General features: G+C 34.9%; 1 protein-coding gene across 2 annotated transcripts in view; it reads right to left on the reverse strand.

Annotated features, from left to right (window-relative positions):
- Window positions 1–27,109, reverse strand: part of LOC150090994 (26S proteasome non-ATPase regulatory subunit 11-like) — a 158,184-nt gene that overhangs the window by 23,855 nt on the left and 107,220 nt on the right. For both annotated transcript variants that reach the window (XR_016547367.1, XM_090380996.1), the window contains exons 9-10: window positions 26,875–27,000; window positions 11,255–11,290 (exon numbers count right to left, since the gene is read on the reverse strand). Coding sequence is in view for 1 of the 2 variants with exons in the window: in XM_090380996.1 (XP_090237122.1) it covers window positions 11,255–11,290; window positions 26,875–27,000 (162 nt within the window). In the remaining variant the exon portion in view is untranslated. The remainder of the gene's footprint in view (window positions 1–11,254; window positions 11,291–26,874; window positions 27,001–27,109) is intronic.

Raw genomic sequence — 27,109 nt, forward strand, 5'->3', positions numbered from 1 at the left:
TCTTCTAAACTAGTGTTTTTGTTAGTCCTTGGTCCCAATTAAGTAAAATTTATATGTATTTATATGCAAAGTTGTACCCCGACTTACGCGAATTCGACTTACGCGATTTTCGTCGGACCCACCTATCGCGTGACTTCGGGGTATTACTGTATTCTGACAACCAAATCCTCTGCTTGAACCTTTGAGATGATAGGAGTGTTAGTAACCCCGGGTATAACCCCACATGCAAGGTCTGAACTGCATACTGAAAGTGCAGCAGTCCACCCAGGTGTGAACCAACATAAGCAGAGGTGAAATTGTGATGTACATCACACAAGAGTGGCACCCTACTGAGTCACCAGGCAATACCAGGTGGTAAATGACTCTCATCATCTGGTGCAATATCACCACTTAGCTTAGTGGAGGCTTGAACTAGTGAAAACCATCTTTAGTCTCCACAGCAAAGCTTTGGCAACCCCCTCTTTTCTATCATGCAGTATTAGTGATGTCTTTTGAGATTATGGTGGGCATGATTGCAAGGTTGAATATTCCTTACATTTAAAGAGTACAAATCCAAAACAGTTTTCGCAGGCTACTAGATAGTCCAACAAACTGGAGCTAACTTATTGGTAACGCTCTAGGAGGCATCTGGATCAAACAAGTATATAATCTCGTTGCTCAATTTTGCAGCTAGTGACTGGAAGGCATTTGAGAGATGTATATGCTGGAGGCTGTCAAGGAGCTGGATAAACTATTCTAGGCATATGTCATCCAAAATTTCCATTGAATCATATACGTTTTCCACTCTACTTTTAATTTATTTACTCAATGCATCATAAATAGTTAAACTAATAAAACAAACTTATCTGCACAAAGATCTAATTCTCCCAAAAACTTATTCATTCACAAATATATGTGGTCTCAGTTCCAATGGTGTTATTGTTTGATGTTTGTAGGCACAAGGGTCTCCCAAGCCATAGTGTGTATATTCATTATTTATTTAAGGCTATTATTCAAAAAAGATGATTACATAGTCATATAGAGGCATGCATTTGAAGTATCAGAAAAATTCATCAAGATCAGCATTATTTTCAAGAATATGTGTCAGATTTAATAGTTCTTGCAATAAGACACAATGAACTGAAGATATTTCTATGGATACTAGAATAATGAGTAAAATTAATGAGAATATGTTTGACTGTTAGTTGCATCTGACAACAGTAGCAACTGAGGAAGACTCATATTCCTTATTTTTCCTTATACAGTCGATTCCGGTTATTTGGGACACATCGGGACTAGTGCATTTTGGCCCAATTATCCGAAGTTTTACGTAAATAGTTAAAAATACAATGGACCCCTGCTTTACAATTGGTTCACTGTACAAGCAAATCACGTTACGATGGACTCACCATTGTAAAGTACCATTCACTATACGACATGTAGTAAGCGCCAGTAGTTGTGATCATGTTTGTGAATTGAATTTTAATTCTATTAAACAGCAATTCTAATTAGTGAAAATAGGAGTAATGTTATCCACAAGCTATAAAAGTAAAGATATATTAAACACAAATTTACTCTTTATTACCTTACCAATTCAAAAATTAAATGATACGTGAAGATCAGAAGAATATATTAAGATAATCATTAATTATTCTGATTATTCGTGATAATCAGAATAATTAATACTACTGGAATATGTACAAACTAACTAGTTGACATTTCTGTTCACTGACATTTGTGGGTGGGGGTTAAAATTTAAAACAGTAAAAAAATAAGCAATCAATAACAAAGAACACGGCACACACAAATTGCAAGTAACACAATACGTGCAAGCGAGAACAGAGTAACAATTTAAGAAGCTTCAAAAATAGGAATGAAGAGAAGATTTTGAAAATTAATTTTTATATATGATTGAAGATTCCATGGAAGTGTAAACACATTTCACCATAATAACCCACAATTCCAGTTGTCAGTATTATTGCAAATTCAATAAGACTGAGTTTACTATCTGTTTAAGATAGATTGCACTAACAGAAAAGCCCAATAAACAGGTGACTGCTAATTGTTTTTATTGTTTTATGGTTGTGACCTCCAGAAATCCGACTGAACCACATGGTACGATCGCAGAAAATCGTAGGGTAATCCCCAGTGCTGTGGTCTCCAGCCCTGATTAAACGGCATGTTGTCCCAATTAAGCGAAGTAAACCCTGGCTATTTTCTCGATTGGGTTCTGTTTTTTCAAGATTTTCCCCAAATAAATGGCTACCCAGATTAACCGGTGGGTCAAATAACTAGACTCCACCGTATTTCCTAACATTAAAGGTTAGGTAAGAAAATGTAAGGAGAAACCTTTTCCTATTATTTCCTAACATTTAAGGTCAGGTTAGGAATATAACAAAAAATAAAAAAACTTTTTCCTTTTTTTCTAACCTTAAAGGTTAGGTTAGGAAATAAGGTTTCCTAACTTACTTTGAAGATTAAGGTTAGGAAACCACCATTGAAATTATGTCTTCTAACCAAACCTTAAAAGTTCGGAAACCTAACCTTAAAAACATACAAAGAAACCAGTAATATGGTTCATGAGAGAAAACATTCATGAACTCCAATAATTGTTTTTTAATAATGAGAAAAAATGAATGGAACAGTGATTTTTCAGAAGGAAAAAAAAAAAAAATCAATTTCACAGATACAAATCATCTATTTTCACCTCAATAGCTGTTTCCAATTTGACTAATAATATTCTGAAAAGCATCTTCATGATTTTTCCCATAAATCTGACACCTCATATATTCATTTATGTGACCTGGCAACACAGACTGCATAGCATTATCATCTGTTATGTTAATGCACTAATCATTACATTGTCTGTCATGCCTACATGTCAATCAATATCTCATTCTCCACTTTTGCTCTGGACTAACAACACACACCGTCTGTTTAGCTCCTCGAGTGTAGTACCACGCAGTTCATACATTTCTCTTTAGTGGACATTAACAAACCAGTTTGTCCAGTAAGTTTCCCATAGTTCTTGTCCCAGCTTTCTTTATCTTAGTCACTGTTTAATACTGTAAGACACAATATTCTTTCCCTGGTGCTTGAAGTGGTTGTCACAAGATGCAGGATAAGTTCCCAGGGTGAAGTTGCCAATGTTTCATCCTGAAATATACTGTATTATTTCAGATATCGAAATTATATTCAAATATCAAAAATATATGATATTTCAAGCATGGAACAAATCCATTAGTGTGAGTGAGGCAGGTCAGTTTTTGTTTGGTTTGCTCTTATAAAAGGAATCCCAAGCAGTGATAAAGATATTTCTAACTTGGATCGGAGGGTAGACCATGAATTTTTGCAGCATATAGTAAAAGCAATGTTTTCCAACGAATGTGTAAGAGGTTTGTGCACTTCATATATCAGCATATATCAATTGTACAAAAAACACAGGAAATGGTACAAGAAACACTTAACCACTGGACAGGTGGCACTGCGACCCTCAGTTCCGATCTCAATGTCCATTCCAACTACAATCTGCCAAGCCCAATTATGTTTACTGAGACAAAGTCTCAGTTACTGGTTTCCCCAACCAATTCTATAAAAGACAGGATCTAAATATCCAGCTTCACTTTCTGCTTACACTAAAGCTCACAACTGCAAAGCACCTATTAATCAGTTAAAACTATTTTAAACAGGCTAAAATTAAGTTTTGAAAAGTTGGATTTCTGCACAAAAACAACTAGATTTTTCCTTTTTACTCTTTGCAGTACTTTTTTTCTGAATAACTATTCACTCTGTACCAATCTCAAACTGCCCTACATTGGAATGCTTTTCCCACATCTGGGTTGGTGTCTCCCTCCCAAACCTCTTTCAAGCTTGGTAAAATATAACCAGACTGCCCTCTTTTGAACAGAAACAAGCAATTCTATTCAAAAGAGGGCAGTCAGGTTATTTAATAACTCATCTCTTACAAAGTCTTTCCAATCTCTGTTTCACAGACATTCAGTTTCTGATGCATGCTTTTCTATGGATACCATGGGCACTGTTCCTCTGAATTGGCATCTGTAATTTCCCCCTCACCCTCTTCCGAATAAATCTACATCCATTCACTGCCCAATTCCAAACTTACTGGACCAAATTTTCCTCTTGCTCATTTATCCCTTCTATTCTCTGAAAAAACCTTCCCTCACATGCATTTCCCAAAAATTACAATCTACAGAAATTCAAGTCAACAAGTATCTTCTGTCTTCCCGGCTTTCAAAAAATGCATGGTACCAAGTACTATAAGTTCTAAAACCTTTCTGCATTTGAGGTTTCCAAAGGGGAGGGAAAAAAAAAACAATCAATCTGGCCAAGTTTTATTTATAATATTAAGTTTAAACTAAGTCAGTCTGAACTGTACTTCCTATTAAGTTTATGTTACCAAATAGGTCAACTTCATAATCACTGGTTAATAATTTTGACAAACGGTTACTGATTGTAAGTCACTTGGTAAACACTGGGTTGAGTAAGAATCTCTGGTGAGAGAACAGTGCAACAATCAGGGTTAGGATCATACATTTAGAAAAATGAAAGGTCAGCATCTCTTTTAACTGAGTCCTAAGAATTTCTGAACAGTAAGGATCAAAAATTCTGTTATTAAAATCATTTGTATACTTCAACATTGCAAAAAGACAAAGGCAATCTGTTAATCATTAATCTCCTCACACTCTGTATCAAAAATATACAGTCATCCCCTTTGGCTATATCACATCTCACTATAGATACTTGCAAACGTGCAACAAGCAGCATACATCATAAAACCCTGATTTTTGGTTGAACTACTGCACATTGGATATTATCTTCAATAAAATTATTTAGAAGTCTCTCCGTTTCAATTATAATAGCCGGCTTAGCCATGACCGATTTAGTTGCTTGCAGTGGAACAGCTGTCTTTCCCACTGCTAAAATGAATTCTTTATTTTTTATAATTGTTCTTACAGTTGAATCTGCTAGTCCTAAATGATTACACACATCCACTTGTCGATTCACTTCAAAATGTATAATTTAATTTTCAAATTCAGTCTTTTTCTTATCTTAGTAGGCTTTGTACTGCATCCAGACATTGTTGCTTTTTAATTCTTATCCACCATTATTCATCTTCAAAAATGTAACTGTGCTGCATTAATTATTATACAATGTTCAAGTAAATTGTCTGTTACCTAACACTATACTAAGTGATGACTAGACTTCAGATAAATGCATATAACGAAAATATTACAAGCAATATGCTTGATCATTTTTTAAAATGTTGATCTCGGAACTACGTAACAAGCCACCATACAGCAATTAAATTAGAGTGGAAAAAAATTTCACTGAGCATGGGAAAATTTCACAAGTCGGCGTGGGAAACTTTTTAATGCTGTTTTGGTATTCATTTTCAAGATATCGACTACATCAGATGAAATGTTTTAGTTAAACATGTCAAAAATGTAATCTGTATGCTGGTAAAAGAGCATTATAGTGAGTTGTTACAGCATTAGAGTGAGATATGAGTTATAATATAAGAACCGCGTTATAACAGGGTTTGCTGTATTTATTTTAGTATTAGTAACGGCCGCATGGTGCAAGAAAGCCTATGGCTTATGCTGCACCAGCCAAAAAAAAAAAAAAAAAAAAAAAAAAAAATCCGAACAAAACACAATGATAAAAAACAAAAAAATAAATAATAAATAACTAAATAATAATAATTAATAAAAAAAAAAAAAAAAAAAAAAAGGAAATTGAACCCATCATCCTATGCGCTTCCGTTACCTGATTGATTGATTTGGTAGTTGTTGGCGCATCGGCTTCTGTGGCCATATTGCACCTCCCAAGGTTTTTGCAGTACTTTGATCCAAGCCCGAGGCGGGAATCGAACCCGCGATCTTTGGGTTGCCGGGCAGGTAGATTACCCACTCGGCTAGCCCGGTCGGCTCCCTTACCTGAAAGTACTATCCAGATGACCTTTGAATTTCCCCAAACTGTCGGCCTCTACCACCCATGAAGGCAACTTATTCCAGTAATTTATAACTCGCTGGCTAAAATAAAACTTCTTGCAGTATTTTAGTATAGAGTTGCATGTAATATTCATTTCAAGCAGCTTTAAGCAGTTTATTCTGAATAGTAATTTAGGTGTACAAAATAGGAGAAAACACTTAACTCCATACAACTAGAATACAATTTCAGAACTGTAATAAAACATTATTTTAGCTATATTCAAAAATCAGGCATATTCTGTCTACAATTCTCAGCTGTTCTAAACTTATGCCAAACTACTGGCTCACTTATTAGCATAGAGCTTGTAGATATCAAACTGTATGGCTAGTAGTGGTGCCAAAAATGAAATTTAGCAATCTTACTATTACGTGTAAGGATTTACTCAACTTCTCCTCAGCACATTTTTTCTTTCTCATTAATTAATGTCTTAACTGCCTATTCATGAAGTCTAACACAATGAAACTAAGAGATAATTAATATTTTAAATAAGAATTACAAAAATTCAGCAGTGTTAATACGTAACTGATTAAAAATTTCTCTTTATTAACAAGCCAACATTATTCTGATTTTGTACAGATACAGTGAACCTAATTTTAAAAAAAAACAGCATATTTTGGTACCTTCAATTTTTGAATTCACTGGGTTTTACTGTAGTCAGTAAAACTGAGCGAATTCCACATTATATAATCGTATCAAATCACTTTATTAAAAATCAATGACTGTAACAAACTGAACCCTTTACACAATGATAATTTATTTTTCTAATTCCACTCATTTTCCAATTCAAGAGCATCCTGTAATGCTATACAGTAGAGTATCGAAAATCTGAATGCCAATAATTCAAAACATCAATAATCTGAACAAGCCAGCATTTATTTATTTTTATGTTGTTGCCATAAAATAATTACAGTAAGCACCAGTTATTGTGAACACTTTTGAAAATTAAATTTTTGTTCTATTAAACAGCAATTCTAATAAATGAAAATCGGAAGAATATTTTCCACAGGCTATAATTAACAAGATTAAATGATACTTGAAAATTAGAAAAATATTATGCACACATTAGTAAAATAAAAATAAATTTACACTTACATACATAGCTTAATTAATATACATACAGTACTAACTAAATATAACACTTTGTAATCTGTTATTCAACACTTTGTGATCGGATATTTCTGTTCACTGACATTTTTTTTGGGAGTTATAAAAAGCTAAAACAGTAAAAAAAATAAGCGTCAATCAATAACAAAGAACATGGCAAGCAGAAATTGCAACTAATGCAATACTCATAAGTGAGATACGGAGTAAAAAGATTCTGAACAGTTCTTACAGAGTTTTATTTTACTGTACTATAGTTTTCTTCATTTTCTTCCTTAAAAAGAAGCAGAAATTTTTAACAACTGATTCGAAGATTTATATTTTAAACAGACTTTCAAAGGGAGAAAGAGGGTCTTCGTTAGCAGAATTTTACGAGGTTGGAAAGTCAACCATAACAGACATTAAAAACAACAAGGAAAAAATTTTAAAGTTTGCATCGAGACTTGATTCAGATGGTGGGGAAAAAAAAAAAAAAACTTATGAGAACAGCTAATGACCCATAACTTGAAGATGCCATTTACTTGTGGTTCACACGGATACAAAGTTCAGTAGAACCCATATCTGGACCTTTGTTGTGTGAAAAGGTGCTTGATTTTAACAAAAAAAATTAGGCGGTCCCTCATATTTTAATGTATAAACTTCCTAAACGGGGGGGGTTTTTTTTTTTTTTTTTTTAGTCTCCAGAACAGTATTTTTGATAAGTTCAAAAATCCGAACAAATTGGAAGTCTAAACTACCCCCGGTCTCAATTAGTTAGGATTATCAGTGCTCTACTGTGTTATATATAATATGATATCAAACAAATGCAATTTTAAACTTAGTTTCTGATGACAGAAGAAATACTTTAAGAATGTCAATCTAATAATTCTTTTCAACAATGTCATTTCATCATTTAAAAATAAGATGATCAGCTATGGTTATATCCTCTTATTGTCTTGCATACTGAAGCAATAGTCTACAGCTGCAAGCTCTTCACCATGAAAGTGTCTTTTAATTATAGACATCATCACTCACTGGTTTTCTCCTTTCCCTCCACCACCAATTAAATTATTACCATAGTCAATTCACATTATTGATCCAAACAGATCCAGTCTCAATGCCTTTCTGTTTTAAATTTATACAGAGTAAGATTTTATGAATGACTCAGTAGAATCACCATCATTTTCATATTCTTCAACTTCAACTTACTTTGTTATCTAAGAGGCGTCCCACATTTTCATCAAAGTATAAGTCCCTAATCTTTTCTGGCTTCAGCTCCCCAACAGGCTGGATATTTCTCTTCTCCTGTAATATTAAATCTACTGCCCTACTGTCCCAGAGACATCAAAGCAAGGGAACTTTTGTAAAACTACCTTGCAAGCCCAGAAGGAACCCAAGCACCTAGAAAGTCCTCACAGACATCCCATTTATACTGAAGGAATAATCTCCAACACATACTGCACATTTACATAATCTTCTTTAAAATGAACAAATTGCATAACAGGAATTGATGAGTATATATTCTTTGTGAAGCAACACAGTTTTCAAATGTTTTACTTGAACTGTCTATGAAAAGACACCACTCTTCTGAATTGTGACTAAAACCAATTTCTTCATAAAGACCAATCAAATCAAAACACTAGTAAAGGGACTAAATATGTCTTTATCTATAAGTGAAAGCCTTGAAGCTGGGATCCAGTAAATTCCCCTAATTTAAGTGAGATATCAGGAGCTCTGCACAGAATTCAGTTAGGCCTATGTCTCTCAATCATCCAGTTCTTGTTCATTAGGGAAGTGTGGCATTTTATTTGAACAATCTTCTGAGATGTAAGAGAGTAATTCAAAAAATAAGTTACACTTGACCATTGTAGTCCAAGAGACATTTACTGAGGTATGTAACATTACGCAATAGAAAGCACATACCTTGCACTACTTTTACACGTAGTCACCGAGTTGGTGTAAACACTTGTCGGAATGTGTGATTAAACGTTCGATTCCCTGATGATAGAAGTCCACTCCTTGGTCATTCAGCCACCATCGAACTGCTGTTTGCACCTGTAAATTGTTTGCAAATCGTTGTCCCCCTAGATGTTCTTTCAGCTTGCCGAAGATATGATAGTCACCACGCGAAAGTTCGGGACTGTACGGTGGATGTTGCCATGCCTCCCATCCAAAACTTTGGAGTAAGTATCACGCTGTGTGTGCATTGTGTGGCGTGGAATTGTCCTGAATGAGAACAACACCTCTGCTTAACTTTCCAGGCCTTTTGTTTTTCATGGCTGTTTGCAAAGACCATAATGTTTGGCAGTATTAATTGTTGTGCCTTTTGCCATAAATTCCATAATAAAAAATGTACCTCAAACTTGGAGTAACCTTCTAGCTGATGCGCCATTATGAACGCTTGCTCCTACACAACTATTAACACTATGTCAACGAAACTCACCTACCCAGGGGGGAGGCACGATATGAACTCCATTCCGCACAGGCAGCACATGTGTTGTGCAATTATACCAAGAGATGGTGGCAGGTGTAACTTATTTTTTGAATTCCCCTCGTAATTCCAATTATCCTGTTCCCCATATTCATTTTCCAATGCTAAAGACTTCTCTGTAAGGTTGATTTGGAATTGGCAGATATTTACTGCATAGCAATGGAGTTACCAGAGAATGATATAGTGGTATACACTACAGATTTATTATACCTTGATATATATCCACCATACAAAAGTAGCAATTATCACAACTGCTTACCGACTTTCTCCATATTCAAGGTATATCAAAAGCCGTACCCTGATTACTGCAAAATCATTCTTCTGACCTTCATGTAACTATCACAGTGGAAATGAGGTGCCTACAACTTCTCTTGACCACTCATATGCATTCCAAAATTGGCTTCACGTGCACTGCAAAACTTGATGTAACCAATAATATTGATAGCCACAGTAAACTGCCTAACATGAAAAAAATAATAAATAACTGGTGGGGGAAACTATCCTTATTATAAAAATATTAAAAGCTCTTATATGTATGTAATACTGGTATGTAATAAACAAACATCACAAAAAAAAAAAAAAAAAAAAAAATTCAATTACCACCAAAATATTTCTGCTAGAGAAAAACTAATAATGCGTTGGATTCAGCACACAAAACATATAAGAAAGTTAAATAAAAACAAAAACTTTTTTTATTACATGGTATAATCTGCAAATGATGAATAAGTGGCCTAATCACAAATCATAACTAAAAAGAGTTTTCATGTACAGGGTGTTTCAATTAAATTAAAAGGCACTGGGTCTATCTCATTTATAATTTTAAGTTTAGACTATTTTTTTATCTGGATCTTTATGTCATATCTGGGAAGATATTTTTAAATTTGAAGTTAAAATTGGACTAAGTATTACCATTTAGATTTTACAATTTTTCTAAATTAAAAGTACTTCTAAAACAGTTAAATAATTTTACTAGGGGGGGGGGAAACAATTGTATATAATGTTCACTCTTCAAAATTGTGCATATTTAGCTGAAGAACATAACTGGCTGCATGAGGCCAGTTTATGTTGTGTCTGCTCATACTTACAACTGCTATCATTTTTTTTTTTTTTTGTTCATCTAATACTGATTTATGCTCAATTCTTTTTCGCTCAATTTATGCTCAATTCTTCTTAATCAATTAGAATTTTTTTTTTTAATTTGAAATCATAAAATCTAAACAGTAATAATTAGTCTAATGTTATCATCAAATTCAAAAATTTCACCCCATGTGTGACATCAAAAGTTCAAGATCACAAATAGCCTAAATTTAAAAATCAGCAAAATAGACCCCAGTGCCTTTTAACTGAAACATCTTGTATAATCTATACAAGTGAACTCCTGTTGCACAAAAACTATTCTATATGTTTACAGCTAAAAAATAGTTTCGCATCAGATACTGTTAATATTCATGCCAGCAAATAAAGATTTTTATAAACTTTACTCTGTTGTTATACTATTATGAATTTCACAAAAAAGTAATATTAACTTGGTAATTTTTTTTTTTTAAATTAAATACTTTATGTAAGTTAACAATAACTTTTCTATAGAACAACCAATTGGAAAATTTAATTTTGAAAATTCACCCAGAATTTTTTTTAAACTTATAATGCAAACAAACAGAAAGTGAAAGGTTACTGGGAAAAACAACTTACCAGTGGGAGATTTATTGTTTTAGATATATGACCCAACTGTAAATTTGAAAGGGAAAAAAAAATTAAGTTTCACAAGAGAGAGTACCATATACATCATTAAATTCATGTTACTGTACAGCAATATTTTTCAATGACCAAGTGAAAGCATCATACAGAAACAAATACATAATATAATATTTCTGAAGTCATGAATAATGCTCTAACAGGAAAAAAATGATTCAATAATATTTTAAAAGGAATAAATACAGAATAAAACAGTTCACTATTCTTTTACTAGTAGCCACACTCTTTATAACTATAATTCTAATTACTGTTTTGTTAATTTAAAATCAACTCTATTTTTAAAAAAATGGGAACTTTGAAAGACTTATATAACATTCATTTACTGACTACAAATTTCTATCAACAAATATACCAAAAATGCTTTCAACTACTGAAATCATTCTAAAGCAGGCAATCAGTGATTGTCTACCTTAGGATATCTTTCCCTAAGGTCACCTTAATTTCTTTTTAAAAATATATAAACAAGGTGTTTCTAAATTAAATACATTCCTTTGAAGGTAACCTCAGGGGGATATCTCAGTGAAGAATGCCTAATCAGAAAATGTGATAAAAGCATACTTTTGCTCTAAAAGTGGCAAATGTCACTCATATAGACAAAAGATAGCCATTGATATTTGTTCTTCCATCCCAGTAATTATGATCACATCTTGAATATGAATAAGGGGCAGGTCTTGCAGTATACACATTTCAAGGATGTGGTGATATATGTCTGATCCTTGATCAATATGATGGCAACATGAAAGAAATTTCTCAATTGATGTGTACAAAACCTATGGATATTTCTTAGTGAAGATTAATCACGCAAGATGAAAATGCCAAACCTGCAGTTGTCAGCCCACATACTACTGTGAATGCAGTGAGTAACAAGGCCTTAAATTGTATGCATGATGAATTGTATGCACATGACTGTGAATAGCACACGTACCTACAGTGAAGTGCCCAAGTTTATCTCATATGCACACAAAGGATACAAAACATTATTGAAAACACCATGGTATGGCCACCAGCAGCTACACTGTCAATATACTTACAACTCCACACAGTCCTGTTTATGAACAAAGAATTGCTCAAAATGCATGAAAATGGAATTTTCCTTGTTAGTATTAGTAGTGGCAAATAATGCAAGAAAGCAAGCTTAAATAGCATCAGCCAAAAAAAATAATAATAAAAAATACTAACTCTCATCTGTCTATTCCCTCTAATAGTTTATGCAATCTTCCTACTTCTTCCTTCAATTAATTCAAACCACCCATTTCTAGAATAGATAGAAGTTTGTTCCAACAAGCAACTACCCACTAGTTGAAGGCAAATTTCCTCTCATCTATACTGAAATCATCCTTCGTCAATTTAAATATGCCCCCCCCCATATAGGAGGATTCCATTAGCACTGAGCTTACTTAATCCAGTCAAAAAACCCTTAAACATCTCAATCAGACCTCCTCACAGGTACCTACTCTCCAGACTGAAATTTTCAAAACTGAAGTTTTTTCTTGGTTAGGGCACTGTTTTGTTCTACTCACTAATCCCAGTGCTCTTCTCTGCACCTGTTCCACAGACCCACATCCTTTCTAAAATGAGGCCTCTAGACCTGTATGCAATACAATGTATGTAGGCCACACCTGGAGTTCTACATACAGGTCTGGAGACGAGACCTCATTTTAGGAAGGATATACAGCTTCTGGAATGAGTACAGAGGAGAGTAACAAGATTTGTGAGTGGAACAAAGGGTTTCTCTTATCAAGAAAGGCTTAAATTCTGCAAATTGCAGTGTCCAGATACTAGGCACCTGTGAGGTGATCTGACAGAGGTGTATAAGGCCTTGAATGGTTTGAGCAAGCTCAATGCTGATGGGATTCTTTCTCTTGCTCAGATTACACATCTGAGGGGGCATAAATTCAAATAGAGGAAAGACAGTTGTAGAACAGATGTGCAGAAATTTGCCACAATGTTGGTCCATTATTCTCTGATTACTGCTACTCATATATAGTACCTTGCATTTGTCAATATTAAACTTCAGTTGCCACGTTTCAGCCAATCTGCCTAATTTGTCTAGATCTTGTTACAATAGCAACCTTGATTACTGTGATTAACCACACTGCCAACCTTCATATCACCTACCAACTTAGATATTAAACTTGATATGCCTTCATCAATATCATTAAAAAATAAAGAAAACAACAATGGGACCCAGCACTGAATGCCGAGGACCTCGCTAATAACATTAGTCAAAGAAGAGCACTGCCCACTGATAACCACTCAACCATCCCTTTATCCATAGCAGTAACTTGCCCTTAATGCCACACTGCCAAAATTTGTACAATAGTCTTTTCTATGTAACAGCATTAAAAGCTTTTCTGAAATCTAAGTACATGATGTCAAAATCTCAACTGCATTATTTGTAGTATAATCTGCAGTAACGGCATCTGTTTCTTCAGGTGGACTGTTTTTGATGTTGGGAATGTAATGTGGGGATGAATAGGAATGACTTTGATAACAACCTTGAGGTCAGAGAAATCTGAATTCAGATTGATGGTACTTCAGCTGAATAACATCTACTGATTGTCAATAAAACTAAACTTCCCTAAAATTCTCTAAACTCATACAATGAAGGAAAAAAAAATTTGTTTGCTTTGAAGTGTTTTGGAAGAATATTTAAAAGTCACTATAAGATGGACTGTGTTCTGTATATAATTCCTAAGAATCTGTAATCACCTGTAAGACATGGCTTGGGAGAGTTGCCAGTGTATAAAAACAACATAAATCGAAAAGACACAAGAAATAATAAATTACCAGATCATTCACAAGTTACAAACATCCAACTTGTAATGCTCATGCATGCAAACAAATACAGGGATATTCGGGGATATTCATGTGTTGTTGTGGCAGATCCCAGGGTTTCCCCCATAAGCCGCTATTGTACTTCTTGTGTTGAAGCTTATGCCAAAACCGGCCAATTGTATGCAGTGTGTTGGACGTGTAAGGTGTTATGATGTGTTCTGTTGTTATGTTATCGGCCAGTGAAGCAGTAACACCTGGTCACTACGTCTCACCCCCCCATCCCCGCCATGTGGAGGCGGCCAGGATCAATTATCTCCTGCTGGGCAAGCCCAGGGCATAACACCTGAGAGTGCCCGAAAAAGAGAATGAAGTGGAAAAGGAGGAATACAGAGGGAGAAGTTTGGGATCTGGGGAGGTAAATGGACAGAATAGAGGAGAATCAACAGAGGGACTCTCCAATAGTTAGAAGTGAGAAGAAGTAAAGCAAGAATAAAGTAGGAAGAAGTGGAGAAGTGGACTAACTTCTCTAACCATGGAGACCTATCTCATGGAAAATCCCATACTAGGAACTAGGATCAGCAAAACATCTTAATTTACAGCTTGCCTAACCCCTTGTAGGCAGAACGTCAGTTGTTGAAGAAATAATTGATCTTCTAACAAAAATCACAGTGAAAGCAAATTCCGCAAATTCTGAAAAGCTCCACAGAAAGACACTATGTGCAATACGTACAATATCCTCTTCTTCAGGAACACAGCAGAATATACACTATGTACAGATTCGTCCAATGTAATGCCAGGGTAGTGCCATAACCTGGCCCAATAAAATGTCTCAGGGTTAACACAAAAGTAATATACATGTCCAAATCCAAGATAAACACAAGAAAGGCACCCGGAGTGGATGGGATCTATACAGTTATATTAAAGGAGGCAGCAAAGGAAGTAAGCAAACCCTTAGCCATAATTATGAGAGCTTCCTTGGACTCAGGGGAGGTACCCATAGACTGGAAATGTGCAAATGTGACCCCAATTCACAAAGGAGGATCAAAGGCTGATACAAGTAATTATAGACCTGTGAGCTTAACTTCTGTTCCAGGAAAATTAATGGAGGCACTGGTTAAAGAAGCACTGCAGGATTATTTAGACAAGACTTCAGTTATAGCTCAGACACAGCATGGTTTTGTTAAGGGGAAGTCTTGCCTGACCAACTTGATTGGATACTATGATGCAGTCACAAAAGAACTGGATGCAGGGAATAACTTTGATATTATATACTTGGATCTTAAAAAGGCTTTTGATACTGTTGCACATGGAAGACTGCTACACAAATTGGAGCAGTGTGACATTGGAGGCAAATTGCTGCTATGGATAAAGGGGTGGTTGAGGGGGAGAAGACAGAGAGTGGTAATCAATGGACACTGCTCATCGTGGACTAATGTTATTAGTGGAGTCCCTCAGGGCTCAGTGTTGGGTCCATTATTGTTTTCTGTATTTATAAATGATATTGATGATGGTATATCAAGCTTAATGTCCAAGTTTGCAGACAATACAAAGGTTGGCAGGGTTGTCAAGGACACTACTGACACTATGCTGCTGCAACAGGATCTGGAAAGGTTGAGCAGATGGGCTGAGAGGTGGCAAATGAAGTTTAACATTGACAAATGTAAAGTACTACACATGGGAAACAGCAACCCCAGAGCAACGTATCAACTCTGCGGTACTACACTGACAGTGGTAGAGAATGAAAGGGACTTGGGGGTGGTTGTGCAGGCAGATATGAAGTTCTCTGAGCAGTGCAGACGGGGTGTAAGAGTAGCTCATGGAGTATTGTCAATGATATACAGGAATTTTTCCAGTAGGGATAAGGAGGTGATTATTCCATTGTATAAGGCAATGGTCAGGCCACACCTAGAGTGCTGTATACAGGTCTGGAGGCCTCATTTCAAGAAGGATGTAGAGCTGCTGGAACGAGTACAGAGAAGGGCAACAAGATTAGTGAATGGAACAAAGGGGTGCTCTTACGAAGAAAGGCTTAAGTTTTGCAAATTACAGTGTCTGGAGAATAGGCACCAGCGAGGTGATCTGATAGAGGTGTATAAAGCCTTGAATGGTTTAAGCATGCTCAATGCTGATGGGATTCTTCCTCTAGCTCAGAAAAATCACCTGAGAGGGCATAAATTCAAATTGAGGAAAGACAGATGTAGGATAGACGTGCGGAAATTTGCCTTTAGCCAGCGGGTGGTTGGTTGGTGGAACAGACTTCCATCCCTTGTGGTGGAGGTTGATAGCCTAAATAAGTTTAAGGCTCAGCTGGACAGGTATTTTGAACGAACAGAGGGGTGAAGTTGAAGTGGGGGTTTTTTTTTTTTTTTTTGGCTGATGCTGCATAAGCTTGCTTTCTTGCATCAAATGCCTCTACTAATGCTAATGAGCTCACATTAGGCAGGGTTCAAAATTATGTTTTAAAAAGTTCTTGCCTAAATACAAGCTCTAAGAGAGCCCAAAAAGTCTAAGATAATCGTCCAAGATAGTTAATAACAGAGTTACTAGGAAAAGTCTGTAATATGAAATGTCACAGTGGTATTCACTCACAAAGAAATATTAATTCCAAAAACTATGAAACGCTAAAGGCCAAATAGTATCTCGATGAGTAGAGCAAAATTCCTTATACAGTAAATACCTATTCTGCTGAAAACAGTTCCACATCAAGAACAAGTCTATTATAAAATCCAGGAAAGTATAGTGTAGCACTTAATGATGCTAATCAGTTGCAAATATAGAATCCAATCAAAAATGAGAGATATTTCTTTCCTAATCCAATAAAGGATCCAAGAAATCGCAGGAACAGTAAAACTAGGACCTAATTTTGGTTCTTCTTTTAAATGCACGAGAAGCAAACACATTCATAGCGTTAAAAGCTGTCTGAGACTCAACCAGAATTTTATTGTTGGTGGAGTCCAAGTTAGGAACTACACTAAGTAGGTCACGTCGAAGATCGTTATAATAATGACATTGATGAAGAATATGGTTAACAGTTTCTTCCTGGCCACACAAACAAGATGTTGTTGGTGAAAGTCCCAGTTTGTGAAGTTTACTATTTATACTTCCGTGGCCAGTTAATATAAACATACCATATAAGCCTGGCGAAAACCACTTTAACTCCTCCTTTTTAATTTCACTTGCTACAGGCAGAAAGTCCCTTGTGACTGCACCAATATCAGATGAAGACCACTCCTGCTGCCATTTTGCAATAAAAATTTGCCTTAATCTTGTCTTCTCAGTCTTAATGGGAGCACTTAGATCTAATTGGATGTTATCATAGGTCAATGGTATTTTCTTCAAAAGGTGATACTTAAGGTAGCGGTACTGAACTTCAAAATGGACAGGTAGTTTCCCAAGCAAAACCTGAAGAGCCATGGTGGAGGTAGTTCGACAAGCTCTTGACATGGTCGGAGGGCAGCCCTCTGTGCTTGTAACAGTTGCTTTACTACAGCAACTTTATTGGCTCTAAAGCCCCATGCACCAGCTCCATAAGAAATTATCGACAAAAACACACAATTATAGTGAAGTCGTAAGGTTTGACCTCTAAGACCCCAGTCTTGTCTTGTTATCTGTTTAATTCGGCTCAGGAACAATTTAGCCTTTTCTTTCACATACTGAACATGTGGTAGGAAACTGAGAGCATCATCAATATAAATGCCTAGGTATTTGGTCTTCGATAAGTACTTAATGGTTTGTTCCCTATATTTAATTAATGGAGGTCTTCCATGGTCAAGCTTTCCCTTAAGCAACATCTGAGACATTTTTGCAATAGAAACCTGCAATTTATGTGTTGAAGACCAGTTGGAGAGTTCTAACAGCACAGCATTTGCTGATTCTTCAAGGCTTTTCCTAGAATTACCCTGGATTAATATTGTAAGATCGTCAGCGTATGCTATCATATGAATAGCTCGAAAACTCTTAACCAACCAGGAATCAAAAACCAGATTCCAGCACAAGGGACCAAGTATTGACGCCTGTGGACATCCTCTTGTAACTCTGCGAGAGACCTCCTCCAGTCCAGATTTGACAGAAATGGTACGATCAGAAAAATAGCTCTTTAAAAGCTTATATATATTTATGGACACTTCGGCCTTCCGGAACCTCGCCAGGGCACTTTGCCACCAAAGGGTGTCAAAGGCCCCTTTGAAGTCCACAAAGAGGCCGAGCAAATACTTGGAATCTGTATCAGCCTGAATATCTAGAAGTCTAACTAATGCATCTTCTGTCCCTCGTCCTTTGGTGAACCCATACTGGTCTCCAGAAGCAAGTCTTTTGTCGGCATATGCTGCAATTAATCTACTGGCAACAACCTTCTCTAGCGCCTTTCCCAGAACTGGGAGAAGGGCTATAGGCCTATATGATAATGGATCCTCAGCCGGTTTTTTGGAATTCTTAAGCAAAATTTTGAGCAAAGCTCTTTTCCACACTCTAGGGAATTCACCCCTTCGTAGGCATGAATTAAACAAAATTAATATTGAAGCTGGTACAATTTTCCAGACTCTTTTAACAACATCTACTTCAAATTTATCATACCCAGGGGATTTACCTGAGCGCATGGAGGTACTTCAGTCAATTCTGTGCAATTAGAATTTAAATGTACGATGCCAGTTTGTTCCGGTGACATATTAGTATCAGAACCTTGATGTATAATTACATCTAATATTCTATCTATAGTAGAAGACCAAGATAGGGTACTTTGACCTTCTGCAGTTGTAACAGAAGTGAAAATCTCCCCTGGTGGAATCTTTTTGGTCACAAGCTTGTAAATAAGTCCCCAGGGATCACTATTTCCCTGGGTGCTAATTAAATTCTCCCAAGAAGTCCTTTTTTGTTTGCGAATCTCATTATGATAATTTCGTCTTGCTTGTTTGTATCTACTTTGTAAAACCGTCAATTCAAGTACCGTACGCGATGGATTTCTCTTCGCCCTCTGGAATTCACGTCTAGTCCTTCTAGTAAGCTGTTTTAAATCAGTTAATGTAGAAGACCACCAAGGAACGTGATATGGTTTGAGCTTTCGAAATTTCATTGAGGCTTCACAAGCCTATATATTAGTGTTCTGTATAAATTCAACTTGATTATCCAAAGGAAGAGATTCCATAATACCCATCTGCTCAGGAGTAAACATTTCTTTTATTACCTTGTCAAAGACCTGCCACTTTGCAGACCTAGTGTGAAAACGAGGCACATCAAAAGGATCCAATCTAGAACGAGAAGCAAACAAATACAGTAAACGCCCGCTATTCGCAGTATCTGTATTTGCGATCGCTAATTTAATATAAAATGAAACCTAAAAAAATGTGAATTTTAAAGCGCCATGAACATTTTCTGCCATAAAAAAACATGGGCGTGTCTAAAATTATCTTTCCCGGTCAAAACAGCGGTCGGTGGGTGGGGGAGAGGGGCGGCAAAATCGCGATCGTGGATGTTTCTCGCTAATCCTTGTTCAGTATATGTTATGCGCTTGTCATGGAAGGTTTCGTCATTTGCTTTTAATTTATATAAATTGAATAAATTTATCAATTTATAAATTGATATGCTTACAAAAGTGATAAATCTACCGTTTTGCAGGGTAAAACAGACTTTTTCGAGTGTGTTAACGGAAGAAAGTGACTTTATTGTGGACAAGTTCTAACCAGTACAAAAATATGGCTACGAATAACAAGGGAAATGTGAAAAGATCAAAGAAGGTGATGACATTAGCAAATAAAATTGAGTTATTAGACAAAATTTCTAATGGTGAAAGTGTCTCCTCAGTGGCAAAATATTATAAAATCAATGAGTCAACGGTACGATTAATCAAAAAATCGGAAGAAAAAATCCGCCGTAGTGTCCGTGAAAACGCGCTAATTGCTTCAAAAATTTGCTCTGTAACTCATGATATTAAATTAGAAAAAATGGAAAAAGCTTTAAATCTGTGGATAGAAAACCGAACTAAAAATAAAATTCCGTTAAGTTCACTCATCATTCATGAAAAGGCAAAACTCCTTTATCAACACTTTAGCGAAACTGGTGATAGCACTGGCGGGATAAGTTTTTTTTAGCTAGCAAAGGCGCTGGTTTGAAAGATTTGTTTGAAATTTCTAATAAATATTACATTTAATATTAAATTGTTTCTTATTTTCATTTGCCATATGCTTGTATTTCACTATGTACTGTCTATGTACATAGTCATATTATGAAAGTACATATAGACAAAATTTTAGACTAGTTTTTCTTATATATTTCATACTTTGGAACGGAACCCCTTTATTACTATGGGAGCCATAACTCAGTATTCGCAGCATTTTTCAGGAACGTAACCCCCGCGAATAGTGGGGGTTTACTGTATCCATAAAATACACATTGTGTTCACAAATGAAAAAAACCTTCATCTTATCAAATATCAAGAGATGAAGTCTACTATATCAATGTTGTTTATAAACAGAAAATTAAATGTATTAGGTCAATATAATGTTTCTTTTAAGAAACAGAGCAAAAAAATTTTTCAGTTCCTCGCATCATTACTAATTACACAGTGGTAATTTTGTCCATAAAAAAAAAATAATAATCCCCTGATCATCCAATAAACTCCTCCCATGTCATAAATTAATTACATAATGCAAACCGGTGTGCCTTAATTCTAATATAACTGTAGAATGGTACATGAGTGAGTTCATTTTGAATATGTGGTAAGAATTTGTATTAGAATGTGGTGGAATTTCCATCCTGCACATCAAAATTCAAGGGAGTAAAAGAAAGCCACTACACAACATGCTGGCTACCCAATCAGATATTACAGATTATTGTATTTTTACTACAACATGGAGCTTTACAAATAACCTAATTACCAGCATTTGACACCTGTCATAAACTTGTTCAACTGATTATGTTTAGTAACATAATCAGTTACTAAATCAGTAACATAATATGTTACTAACATAATTAGTAACATTATGTTTAGTAACATAATCAGTTGAACTAAAGAAAAATAAGTTTACCTGTAATCTCTGATTACAGGAAAACTTATTTTTTACATTACTTATTTTTACATTACTTATCTTTGCTGAACATAAAAAGCATACTGGTAAATTACAGTAAGTTACCAGTTCAATCCCCTCCCCGTGTGCGGGTAGGGAAGGGGATTAAAAATATAATTTAGAACTTGGGCATCTATTGCTTTTTAAAGGTAGAGTGATCTAGTTATCCAATAACAGTCTCGAATATGATTACCCACATTCCACTAACTCAAATAATAGAAAATAAAATATACTGATGCAATTTGGCCAACTTTAAATTATATTTTGTCATTGCTCCTGGATTTTTAAATTACCTCTAGCGTGGCTACATTTTGATTTTGATTGAACAGCATACTATTTCTACATTATACTGTAATAAATAACTTCAGCTGAATTTTTCTTTTCTCTATGTGAAATTGCTAATCACCTCCACTTTTATTATTTATTTGTTGTATTTAGTTATCTTAACTCTAAAATACAGTAAAAGTTCTGTATTTGCAGGGGCTGAGCACAAAAATTCTACTAATACAGAAAGGATTTCCACATAAAAAAAATTTGCATTCTGCAAAAACAAACTTGTTACCCTTCAAAATCCCCCACTTAATTACTAGCATTATTTGCAATCCATGATTTTTAAAGGACAAACAGAAATTTTCCCACTCCATTATAAAGACATTGAAGATCTGCACTTCATGTATCCACTCCATTATAAGGCACTGAAGCTCTGTAGTTCGTGTAATGTGAATTTAAAGTCCAAAGTCCCTGCCACTAAAAGTAGCTATTGAGAAACTGCAGTCAGTTCATGCAATCTCAACATGATGTCCAATCTGGGAAAAAGTCGTTTTAATAAATAAAATATAATTTAGAAAGTGAATTCCATACCGTACAAGTATTTTCATTAGTAAATTGTAGTCAGAAGACGAACACAGATCTGCTGCAAGTGCATCTGAGTACACTGACTTGAAAGACCAATCAGTAATGAAATGTACACTCCGAATGAAATGTCAATCAGATATTACAGATTATTGTATTTTTACTACAACATGGAGCTTTACAAATAACCTAATTACCAGCATTTGACACCTGTCATAAACTTGTTCAACTGATTATGTTTAGTAACATAATCAGTTACTAAATCAGTAACATAATATGTTACTAACATAATTAGTAACATTATGTTTAGTAACATAATCAGTTGAACTAAAGAAAAATAAGTTTACCTGTAATCTCTGATTACAGGAAAACTTATTTTTTACATTACTTATTTTTTACATTACTTATTTTTACATTACTTATCTTTGCTGAACATAAAAAGCATACTGGTAAATTACAGTAAGTTACCAGTTCAATCCCCTCCCCGTGTGCGGGTAGGGAAGGGGATTAAAAATATAATTTAGAACTTGGGCATCTATTGCTTTTTAAAGGTAGAGTGATCTAGTTATCCAATAACAGTCTCGAATATGATTACCCACATTCCACTAACTCAAATAATAGAAAATAAAATATACTGATGCAATTTGGCCAACTTTAAATTATATTTTGTCATTGCTCCTGGATTTTTAAATTACCTCTAGCATGGCTACATTTTGATTTTGATTGAACAGCATACTATTTCTACATTATACTGTAATAAATAACTTCAGCTGAATTTTTCTTTTCTCTATGTGAAATTGCTAATCACCTCCACTTTTATTATTTATTTGTTGTATTTAGTTATCTTAACTCTAAAATACAGTAAAAGTTCTGTATTTGCAGGGGCTGAGCACAAAAATTCTACTAATACAGAAAGGATTTCCACATAAAAAAAATTTGCATTCTGCAAAAACAAACTTGTTACCCTTCAAAATCCCCCACTTAATTACTAGCATTATTTGCAATCCATGATTTTTAAAGGACAAACAGAAATTTTCCCACTCCATTATAAAGACATTGAAGATCTGCACTTCATGTATCCACTCCATTATAAGGCACTGAAGCTCTGTAGTTCGTGTAATGTGAATTTAAAGTCCAAAGTCCCTGCCACTAAAAGTAGCTATTGAGAAACTGCAGTCAGTTCATGCAATCTCAACATGATGTCCAATCTGGGAAAAAGTCGTTTTAATAAATAAAATATAATTTAGAAAGTGAATTCCATACCGTACAAGTATTTTCATTAGTAAATTGTAGTCAGAAGACGAACACAGATCTGCTGCAAGTGCATCTGAGTACACTGACTTGAAAGACCAATCAGTAATGAAATGTACACTCCGAATGAAATGTCAATCAGATATTACAGATTATTGTATTTTTACTACAACATGGAGCTTTACAAATAACCTAATTACCAGCATTTGACACCTGTCATAAACTTGTTCAACTGATTATGTTTAGTAACATAATCAGTTACTAAATCAGTAACATAATATGTTACTAACATAATTAGTAACATTATGTTTAGTAACATAATCAGTTGAACTAAAGAAAAATAAGTTTACCTGTAATCTCTGATTACAGGAAAACTTATTTTTTACATTACTTATTTTTTACATTACTTATTTTTACATTACTTATCTTTGCTGAACATAAAAAGCATACTGGTAAATTACAGTAAGTTACCAGTTCAATCCCCTCCCCGTGTGCGGGTAGGGAAGGGGATTAAAAATATAATTTAGAACTTGGGCATCTATTGCTTTTTAAAGGTAGAGTGATCTAGTTATCCAATAACAGTCTCGAATATGATTACCCACATTCCACTAACTCAAATAATAGAAAATAAAATATACTGATGCAATTTGGCCAACTTTAAATTATATTTTGTCATTGCTCCTGGATTTTTAAATTACCTCTAGCATGGCTACATTTTGATTTTGATTGAACAGCATACTATTTCTACATTATACTGTAATAAATAACTTCAGCTGAATTTTTCTTTTCTCTATGTGAAATTGCTAATCACCTCCACTTTTATTATTTATTTGTTGTATTTAGTTATCTTAACTCTAAAATACAGTAAAAGTTCTGTATTTGCAGGGGCTGAGCACAAAAATTCTACTAATACAGAAAGGATTTCCACATAAAAAAAATTTGCATTCTGCAAAAACAAACTTGTTACCCTTCAAAATCCCCCACTTAATTACTAGCATTATTTGCAATCCATGATTTTTAAAGGACAAACAGAAATTTTCCCACTCCATTATAAAGACATTGAAGATCTGCACTTCATGTATCCACTCCATTATAAGGCACTGAAGCTCTGTAGTTCGTGTAATGTGAATTTAAAGTCCAAAGTCCCTGCCACTAAAAGTAGCTATTGAGAAACTGCAGTCAGTTCATGCAATCTCAACATGATGTCCAATCTGGGAAAAAGTCGTTTTAATAAATAAAATATAATTTAGAAAGTGAATTCCATACCGTACAAGTATTTTCATTAGTAAATTGTAGTCAGAAGACGAACACAGATCTGCTGCAAGTGCATCTGAGTACACTGACTTGAAAGACCAATCAGTAATGAAATGTACACTCCGAAGCACCTATCCTCATCAAGTACTCGCTGAGTGGACTTGAAAGACCACTCAGTGAAACTAGGGATGAGCTAACCTATTCGTACTAGCCCTCTTAATCATGAATGATTGTCTACTAGCTGCCAAAGCTCATGCCTGCAACACAAAGTACCACATCACAAAACTGTCATCTGCAGCATAAGGAACCGCTTTGCAGTAATCTGAAGATCAGCAAGTGAAGCAGCTCCTCTGAGGATACTGTGTTCTAGGGACTGTTCACTCCTTGGAATTGCAGTTTCAATAAGATGTAGCCAGAGGATCAACTCATGCAGCAAGGATAATTCAAGAAAGTGTTGTAGGAGATTTTCACTCTGTGGTCAAATCTGTTTCCAATATGATGTTGCAAGGATCATATTCACCACCTGCTGAAGACGATGTTAGTTTTCACCTCCACAAGGATACAGTGAAGCAGCTACCTCTTACTGAAGATGTTAACTTTTCTGAGTTTAACTTCATAGCTATATATAATTCAAATAGATTTCGCCAGTGGCTGTGAAGTAGTCAGCTGAGTAGTCACAGGCTGCATTTCTTAGTCGCCACTGTGACCTGGCAACTGGATTTGCTGCAACTGTCCTTGGAATGAATATGAGTGCCCCCCCCCCTCACAGCATGTATGTATTCATATGTCCTGTTATGATATATAAAATTACAGACACTTGCCTATTCTGATTGCTGGTAAATCTGCCCCTCTTGATATGTGGTCACATCACAATATCAGGAAGAACAAACTTTTTAAACATTCCAAAGATTTTTTTTAAATCAATTAACCCATTCCAGAGTACACATACAGGATGTTTAAATTAAAAGTTATCGAAGTCAATCTTTCTTACTTTTGGATTTAAGCTATCTGTCACCAGGACCCTTTTTTATAATATAACAAGGACAGGAAAACTTTCCACTGAGAAAAACAAGGTTGATTAGGCAAAATTTGAATTCTAAATGATAACACTCAATTGAATTTTAACATCAAAAATTTCAGCAAATATGACAAAAAAAAGGTTTAGATGATAAATGGCCTACACCTAAAAGTGGGAGTGACAGAATGCAGTTCCTTTTATATGATTCAAATAATGTTTCCGTAACTGTTTTGAAACCTTGCAGTATACATTGCCATCTCTTATTTGTATTTCCAACTTATAGGCAGACACAGTTTTAATACATGGCGGCACAAAATTAGTACATAAAACTGAAGGAGATTGCATCTATCAGCCAATGTTATTCAATTTTGATCAAAATTCCCCAGAGTTTAGATTGAAAAGTTTATGAAACTGAATCAAATAACATAAATAGATGTAGAAGATAGCATTATATCAAAAATGGAAGTAATAAGTTCTTTTACAAGAACTTCTTATTCATGATTTCCTTTGATTTTCTACATTTTTTTTTTTAAAATTTCTATTTTTTGCCAAACCAAGTCAAAATCAGAAATTAATATTTAGAAGAATTTAAGTAAAAATTTTCATATTTTATGTATTTAAGGATTTTCAATATTTAATGAAGAAACGCACTCCCCAAAGCTGGCCCCTAACAAATAACTCACTACTCAGGAACCATGCACTTACAAAAATCGTTCCTGAAAGGGTCACTTATGCACATTTTAAAGGTCATTAAAAATTAAGTTAACTATGTATAAGTAAAGTATGATAGCATCATTAATACATAGCCAAATCTGAATTAACAGAATATTTGCAAGGCGGCATCGTTTTAAGTTATATCTCATATTGTGAATACCTTCACAACGAGTTGCCATGATTTTGCATTACTTCAAATAAGTAACGCTTCACCTGAGGAGAAGACTAATGTTACTTATTCTCAGATTGATACCACCACCCAGACGGCACCGTTTCAGGGCTATTTGGCCCTTCTTCGGTGGGTGGGTAGGCACCCAAGCGATGCAATGATGGCAAAACAGTTATGAAGTATAACTCCACATCTCTCATATTGTGGAGTTTGAAGGTATTCACAATATGAGATATAACTTAAAACAATGCCGACTTGCAAACATTCTGTTAACTCAGATTTGGCTATGTATTAATGATGGATTAATGGCTATGGATTAATGCTATCGCACTTAACTTATACATAGTCTAGACTTTTTTCATAGCTTGAGGCTTTAGTCCTATCTGCTTTATAGTCTAAATTAAGTAAACATAATAAAAAAAAAATTGTACATAAATTACAAAGTAGTATGCAGAAAACTCACCTGCACCCTCGAATATGGTTCAATAATACGTGATAAGTTTTGCTCCAGCATGCTGTCATATAAAGTGTCCAGGTGGGCTTGAATTATGGGATCATCTACCAATTCTTTTTTGTACTTTTTTATTCCCTGAATATAAAAAAGCACTCTATTAAATGGAATATTTTCCAAGTAGCAAAGTATAAGCAATAATTAAAATGTTTAAAACCTTTTCAGCAGTAATAAGTTACTTTCTGAT

This window comes from Mastigoproctus giganteus, chromosome 1 (genome assembly GCF_048544385.1).
Source record: "Mastigoproctus giganteus isolate SK-2022 chromosome 1, ASM4854438v1, whole genome shotgun sequence".
NCBI lineage: Eukaryota > Metazoa > Arthropoda > Arachnida > Uropygi > Thelyphonidae > Mastigoproctus > Mastigoproctus giganteus.